Source organism: Euprymna scolopes, chromosome 14 (assembly GCF_053919585.1).
Source record: "Euprymna scolopes isolate OS-2025 chromosome 14, ASM5391958v1, whole genome shotgun sequence".
In the NCBI taxonomy this organism is placed as follows: domain Eukaryota; kingdom Metazoa; phylum Mollusca; class Cephalopoda; order Sepiida; family Sepiolidae; genus Euprymna; species Euprymna scolopes.
In genome coordinates, this window is record NC_136495.1 from 74160015 (window position 1) to 74174787 (window position 14773).

Below are 14773 nucleotides of genomic sequence, written 5' to 3' on the forward strand. Positions count from 1 at the left end.
AGGTAATTCGCAATTATATTTTTGAATGCCACCTGCACTGATAACTGAACCTTCAACCTCCAGAAAAGTTGTCACTTACAATTGAATTTTACCAAGCACTTTATCAAGTATACCATGAGTTCTTGCGGACAATTCTAGTATGAATTTTAAGACTCTTCAACCTATTTTTTTTTTTTTAGATGTACATCCTTACTACTTATCACTGTACATCATTACATATTATTACTGCATGTATTAGCAGGGTGACGCAACATTGCCCGGATTTTAATGATGATCAACAAATGTTCCACATTTTCAATATTTTTATTGTCATCGAAGTCGGTGTAATCACCCATTTTTCAATCAAACTGATTGATTGCCTACTCTAGTTGGGGAACCATCGTGGTGAACCAGGAGAAGCTCACATTCCTCTCGCAGTGACTTACTCCACCATACATTGTATTCTACATTGCACTGTAGAGAACCTCCTGTTGATTTTATAAAATTATTTTTTATATATAATGACTTTCAAATACAAAAGTTTCAAATACAAAAATCAAGTATCATAACTCAATTTTACTCTAAACAGAAATATTTGAATGTGCTCCTGTCATATCAAAGAACCTACTGTTGATTTTATAAGCATGGCCTTGAGGCTTGTGCGGTGATAATTGTTTGAATTTAAGTTTAAAATGAAAAAGCCAAGTATCATGGTACAACTGTCCTTTAAACAGAAACATTCAGTTCAAACGTGCCCCTGTCATATCAAAGAACCTACTGTTGATCTTGTATGTTGGGCGTTTCAGTTTGTGTGACAATAAAATTTCTCAAATGTTAGGCTGTGTAAGGTGTTAAGTTTGGTCAAAATCGCCTGTTCCTTTTTTTCATTAGATTATTTTGATTATTGATATTTGTTGAAGACATTGTGATACAAAACCTATGTAAGAACACTGCCAGGCACATAAAGTACCTTCGTGTAAATTTCATAAAAATCGACCCAGCGGTTTTCGAGTCCATAGGGAATGAACTCACACACACACGAGGCTTTTTTTTATATAATAGTAGATATATATATATCATATTATATTATATTATAGTTATAATTAATGGTTAACTAAATATTGTGTTAAATTCTATGCTAGATCTGTTTAGTAGGTTATCATCACCCAGCATATACACTGCACCTATGAGTCGTCTTACTCTCCACCATTTTTCTCTGTCTATAAGATGTCTGAGATTACATTGGCCAAAATGCTGTGAAAAACACTCAAGATGAGATCAGTAGTCCAAATAATATGAATAATCAATCCTCATCTCAAAAATTCAGAAACTTAATTCATAATTTCATTAATCTTTCAGATCCAAAATACACATACCTACACATGCCAGATAGACTCTTGATCAACACATTCTTCGATGGCCTAACGAGAAATTCATTCACAAATTGGTTGCCCCAACAACAACAATAGCATTAGAAAGGGTAACGATGAACAACTGCTGAAATGGATTAAAATGATGAAAGATATGTAGCAGGTAGCGAGCCCATACATCTTTGGAGTCGAGAATGGCTGAAGTGTGCCAAAGACTCCACTACCAATCAATATTGGTTGACTGCCTTGACATGAACATATCTAGAGCCAGTTCAACCCATCCCGGGTAAATGCTATTATAAGTTACAAAAGTATTTGTGTGAATTTGAAAACTATTTAAGAAATTAATTTCCATTGCATTCTGTTGGATATTTTGATACTTTTGTAGAATAAGGAAATGTCTAGTGTGAAAATTTTCTGGATAGTTTATGTAAAACGGTAAACGGTGCCGAAATGCTGAGCCAATGAAATCGCAGTAGCTCACATCGTGTAAGAAAACATTTACCATTGTTGGTTTATTATAAAATAATTTTTTTAAATCTAAATATTTAATTTAATTTGAACAAAAAAGATCATAAATAAAGGAAAAAATCATTAAAAAGAATGAAAAAAAAGTTGTTTGTTATTCAAAAAATAAACATTTATTCATAAAACACCTTACAATTAGTGGATTTTGTTTCTGGATTTGAATTATAATTTTCTTAAAGTTTCATAAAAATTGTCCAAAAATTAATTCATTGTATTTTCTTCATAAAAACAAAAAATTGTTTTTATTTTTTTTCATTGAATTATCTTCGTAATAACAGAAATAATGTATTTTCCATTGAAAAAAAATCAGCTAATATTTGTACAAAAAAAAACAAAACACAGAAAACAAAAAAAAAATCATGAAACTATCGTTCAGCACCTTCCAGCATTTTACAAAAACTACCCTGAAAATTCTGATGGTAACATCATCCTTATTCTGCAGAAGTGCCACCATTTCACAAACATTATTCAAACACTATTGCAATCAACTTTCCATGTTCCAAATATGATTTTTTGATAACAAAACAACATAATTTAACAGAAATAATTTGTTACAGAAGAAATGACTCCACTTTCCTGGGCCATGGCATGAGCATTCTACCCTGGTTTGATCCACTTAGAAGTGCAGAAAAACCTTTTAAACAATAACCACAGAATTCATTTGTTGAAGGAAAGACATTTCCAAATAGTAAGTAATGGGCAATCAACAATTCCCCCACCAACAATCATGAAGTTGTTGGCACAGCAACCGAGAAGGCTAACATGCTAGCCAGTCGGTTTGCCTCCAACTCCCCACTGGACCCTGCTAACCACCCCTTCCCTGTCTTTCCTTTACGGAAAGACACCATGCTAGATGATCTGAAAATCACCCCTTCTCAGGTGTATGCTATCATAAAAAACCTTGACACTTCAAAAGCATGTGGACCTGATTTAATCTCGGCTGTTCTATTAAAAAAATGCTCCACCGAAGTAGCTTCAGTTCTTTCCAAACTTTACAACAAACGCCTTAATGAATCTTGCTTTCCAGACTGCTGGAAAACCGTTTCTGTGGTACCAGTTTTCAAGAATTCTGGCGAAAGAACTGACCCATTAAATTATCACCCAATTAGCCTCCTCCCACTTTTCGCCAAAATATTTGAGTCCATAATTAACCAAGCTCTAGTTCATCACCTTTTTTTTTTACACAGTGATCACCACTTATCAAGGCCCGGAAGCCACTCAGGGATAAGGGTTATTGCAAGTACATTACGTTAGTGTGGAGATTTGATGAAGTGTTTACTTAAGGGGGCGGTTCATTAAGAATTTGTTAAGGTTGGACTTGAACACATCCAAGTTGTAGTCCGGTGGGAAGCAGGCAGACAGAACAGAGTTCCACAGGCGTGCAGTTCTAAGAAAGAAGCTTTGTTCATGGAATCCACGTTTTGATTTAGGCACAGATATAGAGTGGGGGAAATTTTTCACAGTGGATTCAGCTAGACGGGTGTTTTTCGTGAAAGATTGGCGAGGGGGGGACCAGAGATTGAAGTTCAGATGAGCACCTGCCATGGAAATAACGATAAAACAAGGATAGGCTCGTAACATCTCTTCTGTGGGAGAGAGGTTGCAGGGTAGAGAAAAGGGCATCCCCCACTAAGCCACGAAGTCTATTTTGTACTCTGTCAAGGCAGGATAGGCTGTTTTTAGCAGCTCCTGCCCAGATATGGCAACAGTATTCCATCCTTGGATGTACTTGGCTTTTATATAGATAGAGAATTGCAACAGTAGTGAGATATCTTCTGGAGCGGTAGAAGGATCCCACCATCTTTCCAGCGACCTTGGCAACAGACTTGATGTACGTGTTCCATTTCAGATCAGGAGTAAAGGTCAAACCCAGAAGCTTGTCAAAACACGGGGCCTCACCCAGACGAGAGCCATCCATCACAATTGATGCCAGATGGGGATCAGAGCGTTGGTGATGTAAGGATAGGAGTTTGGTTTTTGATGCATTAAAAGTAACCAGCCACGTCTTCCCCCACTGAACCACGCGCTCGAGATCAGAGGAGAGAGAATCAGAGAGAACTTTGTCATTTACAGCCTTTGATGTGTTGCCGTAGATAGTCGTGTCATCAGCATAGATGTCAACGAATGATTTAAGTATGTGTTTAGGGAGGTCATTGATATACAGATTCTAAACTTCTGACCGACCAACAATATGGATTTAGTTCCACAGCAGATATCTTAATTGTAATCTCTGAACGTATATACCATTCACTGGACAAAGCAGGTGAGGGTAGAGTAGTAGCTCTAGATATATCTAAGGCTTTTGACAGGGTATGGCATGAAAATTAGATCATACAGTATTACTGGACAAATACTTAAAATAATTAAATATTTCTTAGATAAGAGAAAAATCCAGGTTGTCCTTGACGGTCGTACATCTAAACAATATGATATAAATGCGGGAGTGTCTCAGGGGTCTATCCTTGGACCTCTATTATTCCTAATATTCATAAATGACCTCCCCGACAAAATTGCCTCTGAGATGGGTATATATGCTGATTACACACTCTATAATAGGGACAGCAGGAAAACAAATGAACACATATCTAAAGAAATGGCAGAAACACTAGAGGATGACCTCCAATCTGTAATGGAATAGTGACAAAAATGGATGGTCATGTTCAATGCCGCCAAGACTAAACTTGTTTCCTTCAATAATTACAAGAAACCTTTTCTACCACCAATAGTAATGGCCAAAGATTCATTATCTGAAAGTACTTCTTTTAAACTCCTCAGACTAACGTTTACAGGAAACATGAGTTGGAACAATTACATTGAGAGCATTACCAGGACCGCTGCAAGGAAGGTAGGCTCTCTCTACCGTGTTAGAAAGCTACTAATGTCCGAAAGTATCCTGTATCTCAATAAGGCCACCATTCGCCCATGTATGGAGTATTGTTGTCATTTGGGCTGATGCATCTGCTACTAGTCTCTCGCTCCTATACAAGGTCCAAAAGAGAACCTCCAACCTGATAGGTCCTTAACTGTCATCTAAGCTTCAGCCTCTGTCCCACTGATGAAATGTTGCATCCCTCTGCTTGTTCTACAAGTATTTTAATGGTGAATGCTCTGACGAACTGCAAGCACTTGTGCCCCCACAGTGTAAACACCCTTGACAAACCCAACAAGCAGCTAAATCCCACCCCTACACAGTAGAGATCCCTAGATGTAAGAGAGGTTTCTACTTCAGTAGTTTCTTCCCCAGAACCGCTAGATTTTGGAATTCCCCAACTTCCCCAACTGTACTGACATGCAGAAGTTCAAGTGTAACGTGAACGACATCTTGCTGCCCAACTCCTTACATAGTACCCCAGTAGCTTATATCCCTGATAGTAGCCCCCTACACGAAAGTGGCAATGTGTCTTGTTTGGAGTGAAAATGTAATTTAAAAAAAAATAGTAACATCTTCTAAATTTTGAGCAATTTTTTGAAAAAAAATAACATAAAAAACTCACCAGTTTTCAAGACATTAAGACAAATAGCCAAACATGGAAGTGCTTCTGGAAGAACTTCACAAAGAATTGCATAATGGTCATATCTAGAATAGAAAACAAAAACTCATTCATCATATTAAGATACCATCTATACTGATTTGCCTCAAACCCTCTCTCTCTCTCTGTCTAGCTAAACGTGACAATTGTGCAATGCTGTCTTGAAAACAGTCTAAAGGGACAAGGGAGATAACTTCAAATCAAGATTTTAGAAAACCATTCTTAATATAGGGTGTGGAAGTATTGGAAAAACTCAAATTTGCATAAAAATAAAACAACTTAATCTGTGACAATGTAAGGAGTTAAAAAAAAAAGAAGAGGGTTGATATGCTATACCTCCAATCTATATATATATATGCTAAACCTCCAATCTATATATATATGCTATACCTCCAATCTATATATATGCTATACCTCCAATCTATATATATGCTATACAGACAAATGTTAAGATTCAGACAGTGGAAAAGAAAAGGATGAAAGGACAAAAAAGAAAAGGAAAGGAAAAGGTTGAACAATGCTTTGAACAGTCAGAAAAAAATAGGATTGATAGTTACATATTCTGTTTTTTCTCAAGGAGGGCCTTTGAGTTATTTTAGGTGTCACAAGTCTGTCTAGGAATATGAACGTGCAATAAATTAAAAGAAAAAAACAAATAAAACTCAGAGTTAAAATAAAGAAATGTTTAACAACAAACAAAACATACAAATAATATTTACAAGCAAATACACTTTCTTAATACTACTGCTATTAGCTTTGAAAGCGATTATAATGTCTATAGCGTTGATGGTAAAAGGGAGATAAGAACTACTAACTTCAAATAAAATGTTTTATGTATGAGTAAAATTGAATGCCTCTAACCCACAGCACACTCTTGACTCTCCACCAGAGACTGAGAAAGAAACCACACACTCACACAGGAATAGTTAATAATTGAATTACCTGGATCCTTCCCAGTGATTGAGTTTTAATAAAAAATTGAATGAAGAAGGGTTATGTTCAATGCAAATTAAAGAAACACATTTATAACTTTGGGGAGCAACCCAAAAGAGGAACCTCTCATTCATAGTAGCAACGAGACATGAAAAATAGATTAAGAAGAAAAGAGCAAACCGTCCAAAAGTCCATTAGCCACTCATGATCCGATAATGTATTCTTCAGAGTTGGGAATTATAGAATAATGTCTTATTGAGAATTATGAGTTGAATTCTATTGGGAGGGAGACGTAGCTATACCCATCTGGTTCTCGATATAAGTTGGTGTATCAGGAGCTTCAGAGATTGGACCTGACTTAACCCAATGGGTTCTGCGCTGCTAAGGGATTGCCCCTTGGCTTGGAGTTGAAATGACTAAACTTGAAAATCGTTCAAACTCGACACAGCTCTCCACCAGAATCCACACGGCTTGGGGATTGCTCCTTGGTTTGAGATCGCTTAACTCAATAAGTGACTCGCTCTGCTTGCCTGCCGACTCCGCACCATTAAGAGACTGACCCTTGGACTTAGGGTTGAAATTACTCAACTCAAAAATCGCCCAGATTTTTACCAAAGGCAGTTGTTAATATTAAAAGCTTAAGTGAATGATCAGAGTTGTGTAATTGTCGAATGAAAAATTATTTTTACTTTATCCAAAAAGACCAGTCGTCAAAGTAGTATTCTTTCTTCTTTTGGCATGTAAGTAACCTTTGCTCCCCAGTGATACAAACTGTAGCAATTAGTGCCGAGTGATTCGCCCTCTTGATCTTTTCACAATGTGGGGAGAGTGGTGATTAGCCAGACAGGAACTTTCAACACCCAGGGCCTTCACCAGAATGACCGCTGAGCACCAAGAGACCAATCAGGACTCAGAACGGCCAAATTTGGTGACATCACTCATTGGACATTGTTACAGGAGTGGATGAGGTGCAGATAATTTTACGTGATTTTCGGTATACAATATTTTCTTTCCATTATAGGTATCTACATCAAACAGATTTTTCTTTATTTTTGTTTTTTTCGTAGGAAGGCAGAGTTCTGGACAAATGCCATTTTTTTCTTCTTTTTCTGATTTATAGCTTTCTATTTGACTTTCTTCACAAAGTTTACTACTGTTTTTATGCTGTCAATATTTGACTGAAAACACGGGGAAAAAGATTTATAAAGAGGGGAGTGGTGGTAAAAAAATTCTTCATTGTTTTTTACTAAAAACAAATTTCTTAAACATAATGGTAAACAAACACCTAACTATGTGACATTTATTATGGCTGCCAGTGAAACATTCATGTTTTTTTTTATTATTATTTTATTGTTTCCAATAATTTATGGGAGGGGGAGGTTAAGAAACAAAAATCATAACATTTTCTTAATATTTAACTTTATCGTTTGCATTTTACAAATATCTCCAGTTTATAAATTTTATGTAAGTATCCTTTCTCGTGCATACACATTTCGGCAATCTCCAGCCAGCGTGCCCCCAAAATAAAGATGGTGGAAATGGATATGGTTGATGCAAATACAGAACAGAAGTCACTAAGCATGAAATAAAATACAAAACCACATACAAATATTTACATTATTAATGAAAACAGTTTTCAAAAACAATTAGTGAAATTAAAGTTTTGCTAAATTGGTCGAAGATTTTCAGTTTTCAAAAAATATTTATCTCCTTTTTGCTACAATTAAAACTCTTTGGTTTCTTTTTTTTGCAAAATTCAATTTCATTAAGAATTAATTTTCTATCCCATCGTTTTTCATAATTTTGGGATATTTTAATTACTGTGACCTGATAATTCAGTAGATTCCATTGGTTTCACTTGAAGTTCAATATTTCAATTTTCGAATTTCAATAACGAAGAACCGAAAGTTAATCATGCGCTATTATGTGTTATTTCCCTGGCGTTATTTATGAGACTTAATAGCGATTACAGATGACCACAACAGCTAGTAGTTCATAGACAGCTCATAGTTTATGATTTTGAATCTGCATTTAGTTTCTAAACGCAGCACTGATTGGTGCAAACATTTAATTACCTTCCTGGCTTACCCAATAAGAGGCTATCTCTCAGGTGAACCAAGAACATTACTGAAGTTAATAAAAGGGATTAACACACAGTTTGCTCCCTCTTTTCTCAGTCAAGACATGGTACCAACAACAGCTCCACATGGCTAGGATCAAATCCCAAACTCCTTTCTTGGGGTACAACAGACCCCATCCCCCGGATATCTAGCCCTGGATTCAACTTCAACAAGAAAACATAATAATCCATACAAGATTAATATTAGTTTATCTTTGATTTTTGGTCAATGGATTTGTGATAATCATTGTAGAACTTGCTTTTCAAGGACATTTTGTATTTTGTTGACAAACTGCTTTTTTTTCATTGTTTTATTTGGTTTATGTGGTTAAATAATCAAGTGGTAACTATTCTACACTTACTGAAGTTAAATTTGACACACTGCTGTCAAAAACTTGCTACTCAAAAACTTGACGCTCTTCTGCTGTCAAAACTCACAATTCCAAAACTCGACACGCTGCCATCGAAACTTGTTACTCTAATGTCTAAATCCAAATCAAGTGAATCTCTGAAAAATTATGCTTTTTATTTAAACCAGAAGCATCTCATTTGCATATGAGGTGACAAGATTGCAAGAATATAAAGAGAAGCAGCAGTTATTTTTTATCTTTTCTTTATTCTTTTTGTCTGCACCAGACACCAAATTCAACAAACTGCTGTCAAAACTTGCTACTTTAATATTCAATTTCAAATCAACAGAGTTTTTGAAAATTCAGGTTTTTATTTAAACCAGAAATATCTCATTTGCATATCATATTATTACTAGTATTACTATTATTATTACCATTACTATTATTATTACCATTACTATTGTATCTCCATATATAATAAAATGACTGCAGAAATTCCCCTCTGGTATTGTAGGTTTGCAACCTTCTTTAAACAGTATTCTTTTCAATTTTTTTCCATCCATTTATTACTGATAAAACACTATACTTTCATACAAAAAAAAAAAAAATGATTGGATAAATCTTTTAATTTACAAGATTTTCAAGTGTCTGCTCACATACATGTCCATAGTAACATTAAACCCTCATGTTTTGCCCACTATCGACCTAAGGAAGAACAGGCAACAAACTTGCATTGAATGACTTCAACGAATACACCATTTTTATTTAAGATATTGCACTTCACAATTCGCTGGCGTTTGCAATAACCATTATCAAGTCTCAAAATATTGTGTATCAGTATTGAAACCATGATCATAAGAAACATACACTTGGTCTTTTTTGTTTGTTTCCCATTTAAACAAACTGAGCCACAGCAACACGTGGCCTGGTACAGCTAGTTATTAATATTATTATGATCACAAAAGCAATGAAAGGAAAGCATCTGTTCTGTGGTTATTTTTGCAATGATTTGCTTACCTTTGCCAACCGGTGATTGCAATTCCTCGTATCGTCTGAAACTTGTGTTTTTCTTTGGCCATCATAGCAATCCAAGCCAAATGGTTCTCAACATGATATATAATGTTCGTTACATACATACACGAGCCTGTGGCGCCTTTAAAAGCACTGGCCAGCCAGATATTGGGGAACACTTTTGAATACCTGTCCCATATATCTGAAAAACAAAATTAAAATAATAGAAAAAAAAAGTTTCACAAACTTCATTGTGCTAACACGCAGAAATTCAAATGAAATGCGGACATCTCGCTGCTCAACTCCCTGTAGACATGGCCCCAAATAATAGCCCCTTATGTCCAAATGGCGATAGGCATTACTTGAGTAAAAAAATAAACTTGTCTGACAAGATATTTTCAGTCTATAAAAATTCATATTAAAATATCAGTTTGGAAATTATTTTAAAGTCTGTAAAAAAATTTGGTTCGTGTTCAGAATTCTCCCATATTAAAATAAAACAAACTTCTTGTGGATTTATAAGATCAAAAAATCCAACCTTGATCGCCCTTCGGGGCCCGTGGCGCAGTTGATAGAGACGTTGAATCTCTACGGTTCCAGATGAGCATTATCAGAAGATAGCGGTTTCAATCCTACCCAAAGCCGGTCAGAGGCTTACTTGGTCAAAATATGGTGAGACGACAACAACTACGGATGGCAGTAATTGCAGTGAATGCAGTCAGGAGGTTCAGAGTTCCTATCTGTCGCGGTTACCACCTGATGAAGGCCAGAGGAATAGTTGGCCGAAACGTTGTGAAACAACAACTAATAAAGATGAGAATAATAGTTCGCAATAAATAAAAAAAAAAATTAATATATTCAATTTTTTTTTTATAAAAATGTTACACAACTCAATTGGGTTCGTTATCATTTATTTATTTAATTTGAAAAACTAACCCTTACTTCCTTTATTTTGTCATTTAGTTCTCACATTCCACGAGTGATGTTTCTGACAAAGGGAGAAAAATTGCTGTTTTCCGAGTCAAAATCTATATAACTAACATTTCTTGTTAGATAGTTTTTGACCGTAAAGTAATATTGTATTTCATTTTTTTTTAGCTTCTTACATTAATTGGCTTCATGCTTTATCTGGAGTGATTTCATTTACTAATTGAGATAAGGCAAAGAAGGTTTTGCTTTTTTTCTTCCAACCTACCTGGAGGCAACAAGAAATGATTCAGATAATGCCACACCATCGGTTCCACCATATTGCCAATCCCGGATTCTAAAAAACAGATAAACCAACAAAACACATTAATGACACAAACAAAATATTAAAATTTTTCAATCATAGCAAAAGTTCCTATTTTGAATTCAATTTAATAAAATAGAAAACGAAAATACAGAAAATATGAACAAATCTTTATAATGTACATACCAGTCACATAAGATGTATTCCAAAAATCATTTAAATTAAGTAGTTTGTTTAGTTTTTTTGTTTTTTTTTTAATTAAGAAAATAAAAATTCATGACAAGCCAGGAGTCACGCAACTGAGATTTTATTTGTATTCAAAATAATTAAAAATTCTTAATTGCTAAAAATTGTAAATTTTGATTTTCTTAGTAAAAAAAAAACAAAAAAAAAACACTTGATTAATTTACGTGATTTTTGGAACATGACATTTTCATTTCATGATCAGTATTTACATGAAGATTTTTCTTTATTTTTATGTTATAATGTACTTCCTAATTTCCGGTGTAGCACTACCGAAAGCAGCAACAAGTTTTTTTGTTTTTTTTTAATTTTTAAAAATAAGTTTTTTATTTGAATTTATACAATAAAAATGCATTTGTCATGCAATAAAAATGCGTTTGTCATGCAATAAAAAAGAGTACATGCACAGGACATGAAAGAAAAAAAGCAAAGGAACCAATTTTCCTTGTCACTGTTTCTGGTAGCACTATGCCGGAAATTAGGAAGTATGTTAGCTTACTATAACCTATTTTTGTTTTTAATCAATTCAAATCTAAGAACCAATTTCTTCATGATGCAGGAGGAAAACATCTTTTTTCATTGAATAATAATTGAAAAGTTTTTTTTCAGTCTTATTTTAATTAAGAAATAGCGGGACCTGTGGAAATTCCATAAGAGACTCATTTATATGTAATATATTGATGTTGGCATTCTGTAGATGTTCAGTGTAAATGGAGATGCTCTGATATTATTGTAGTTTGTTTTATTAAAACTGCAAAAGTATTTATTTAAGCTAGCACGCATTCTCGGCAAAGCCTGGTCATAAAGTACGCTTAAATATGATATTTTAATTCTTGCAGATTTTGTATATATTATTATAGAGTTCATGTTCTATCGATTTTTATATATTATAAAGTTGTGATTTCAAATATAAAAAATATATATCCATATGACTTTAGTGCATTGGCTTGAATCAAAACCAACATAAAAACTTATGAAAAAAAATATAGGTATGTATATATAATTTGAGTTCCTTCAGCCATAATTGAAACTGAAACCAAAACTTAGTAAGAACTCTTGATAAAATTATTTATAAAAAAATAGATGACTTAAGTGCCATTAACTATAATCGAAACTGAAACCAAAACTTATGGAGAATTATTGGTAAAATTATTTATGACAAGAAATTGAAGTACATAACAATTAAACAACCCGGATGTAAGTGTGACGCAGAAAATAACACACACGCTATCGTATTAATATATAGATGAAAAATAGTCTAATTTGATCTAGAGCAAATGTGGAATGGTATTTCTTGTCGAATTCAACTGGCGGATTCAAAGAGATGATTATGATGATGATAATCATCATCATCATAATAATAATAATAATAATATCGTATAAATACAAAGATTCTGTTGTTGTCATTGATTTAAAAAGAGAACAACTATTTTAAATATCTGTTCATCAACATCTTCATATGAATCCAAAGATTCTATTGTTAGCATTGGTTTCCCCGATATTTTTCTAGTCAGACACAGAAAATAATACACATGCTATCGTATTAATATATAGATTATCGAAATTAGTTTCAGTTTGTTTGAAATTTTGTTATTTTGAGTTCACTAATTTTATTTTTATACTTTCACAAATATAAATTTATTATATAAATTCAAATAAACTTTAGGTGCCTTAAATAAGTTTCCAGATTTTTGTTTTTTGTTTTTGTACATGCCTTTAAAATTGTTGTAGACTGTTTAAAATTCAGTATGTTATTGCTATACATATTATGGGATGACTGACCAATTTTTAGGATTTAAGGTTAAAATAAACAGGTACAGCAGGAATTGGAATACACCCTACTAAAGCCTGATTGTCACAATTGATGAATTTCAAAAATACAATCTGAACATGAGGACACTTTAAAAGAACGATATGCAATAAAATTCTGTTTTAAACTTTGCAAAAATGTTACAGAAATGTATGGAATGCTTCAGATTGTTTTGGACCATCTTGCATGAATCAAACATCAGTTTTTGATTGGCATAAGAGATTCAAGGAAGGCAGGGAGTCTGTGAGAGATGATGAGAGGTGTGAGAGGAGTAAGGAAGTCAGAACACCAGAGCTGGATGGCCAAATTAAGAATTTCATGGAGAAGAACCATCGTGTGTCTAAAGTGTACAGTTGGATGTCAATGTGAGAATTGTACACATTATTCATGAGGAACTGAAGTTATGGAAGATTTGTGCGAATGCACCAGTCCACGACTTCATCATTGTCACAGACTATTTGACCAAGATGAGCATCAAGACAATTCCTCACCTTCCTTATAGTCCAGATCTTGCTCTCTGTGGCTTTTTGTTGTTCCCTAAGCCCAAAGAAAACCTTAGATGCTGTTGTTATGAAACAATTAAGGAGATTAAAAAAGGCTGTGATGACAGTCATTGACATGCTCACACAACTTCCATGGGGCCTTCCAGAAGTCGTTGGAACAGTACAACAAGTGCATTGCAGCCGGAGGAGATTACTTTGATACTATCCCATTGATTACTGTACACGAAATAACCCTTATCCCCGAGTGGTTTCCAGGCCTTGATAAGTGGTGACTTCCATGTAAAAAAAAAATAAATAAATAAAAAAACTTTGACTCCTGACCTTGTAATCTGAAACTAAAATATTTTTTTTTGTTTTCATGGGAATTTGTCCAGACCAAACATGAAGCCACTGGACGTAAGGAGCTAAAAATAAATTACTTCAAGGTCAAAAACTTGCCAACACTAAGTGTTAGCTGGAATAGATTCTGACCCAGAAAACAGCAACTCTTCCCTCTCTGTCAGAAACATTGCTTATAGAATGTGAGGAGTAAAGAAAAATATAAGGAAAACAAGAACTTCAATAATCATTTATTTTTTGCAGTCATATTCTTTGAATTATTAAGACTACTGTTCTCAACAACAGTTCAGTCAATGTAACGGCTAACCCTTTTCAAGTGTATCTTGTCGAATTTGGGAATCCTTTATTTAATCCATATGGGTTGCATGTTTTTGTTCTGTCAGCCATGATGGGGTATAAGCCCTGAGTAATTAGCAATTGCATTATTAGTGCCACCTACACTGAGGATTGAACATTCAACCTCCAAAAGAGTGTAATTTATAACTGAATTTTACCAAGTACTTTATCTACTATGCCACGGGTTCTTGCAAGCATTTCTAGAATTAATTTTAAGAGCTTGAAAACTATTTCGTTTCTAGATGTACATTCGTAGTTCTTATCGCTATTTATTACAACATACAATACCCCTGAAGAAGGTTTCATTGACCGAAACGTTGTGAAAATAATGCTCAAGATGAAAAGAATCCAAATAATACAAATATTCAATCCTCATCTCAAAAATTCAGAAGCATAATGGCTTTGTTACTGTCAGAATGCGCAAGGGTTCTATGCCGTATTAGGGAGTCCCCCTTCCCAGGCTTTACCTTCTTTTTTGAGAAGGGGTCAGT

At 34.3% G+C, this 14773-nt stretch overlaps 1 protein-coding gene across 2 annotated transcripts in view; it reads right to left on the reverse strand.

Moving 5' to 3' along the window:
- Positions 1 to 14773, reverse strand: part of LOC145293091 (hexosaminidase D-like) — a 127190-nt gene that overhangs the window by 17355 nt on the left and 95062 nt on the right. For both annotated transcript variants that reach the window (XM_080139465.1, XM_080139466.1), the window contains exons 9-11: positions 11016 to 11084; positions 9827 to 10022; positions 5372 to 5454 (exon numbers count right to left, since the gene is read on the reverse strand). In XM_080139465.1, coding sequence (XP_079995591.1) covers positions 5372 to 5454; positions 9827 to 10022; positions 11016 to 11084 — 348 coding nt within the window. The remainder of the gene's footprint in view (positions 1 to 5371; positions 5455 to 9826; positions 10023 to 11015; positions 11085 to 14773) is intronic.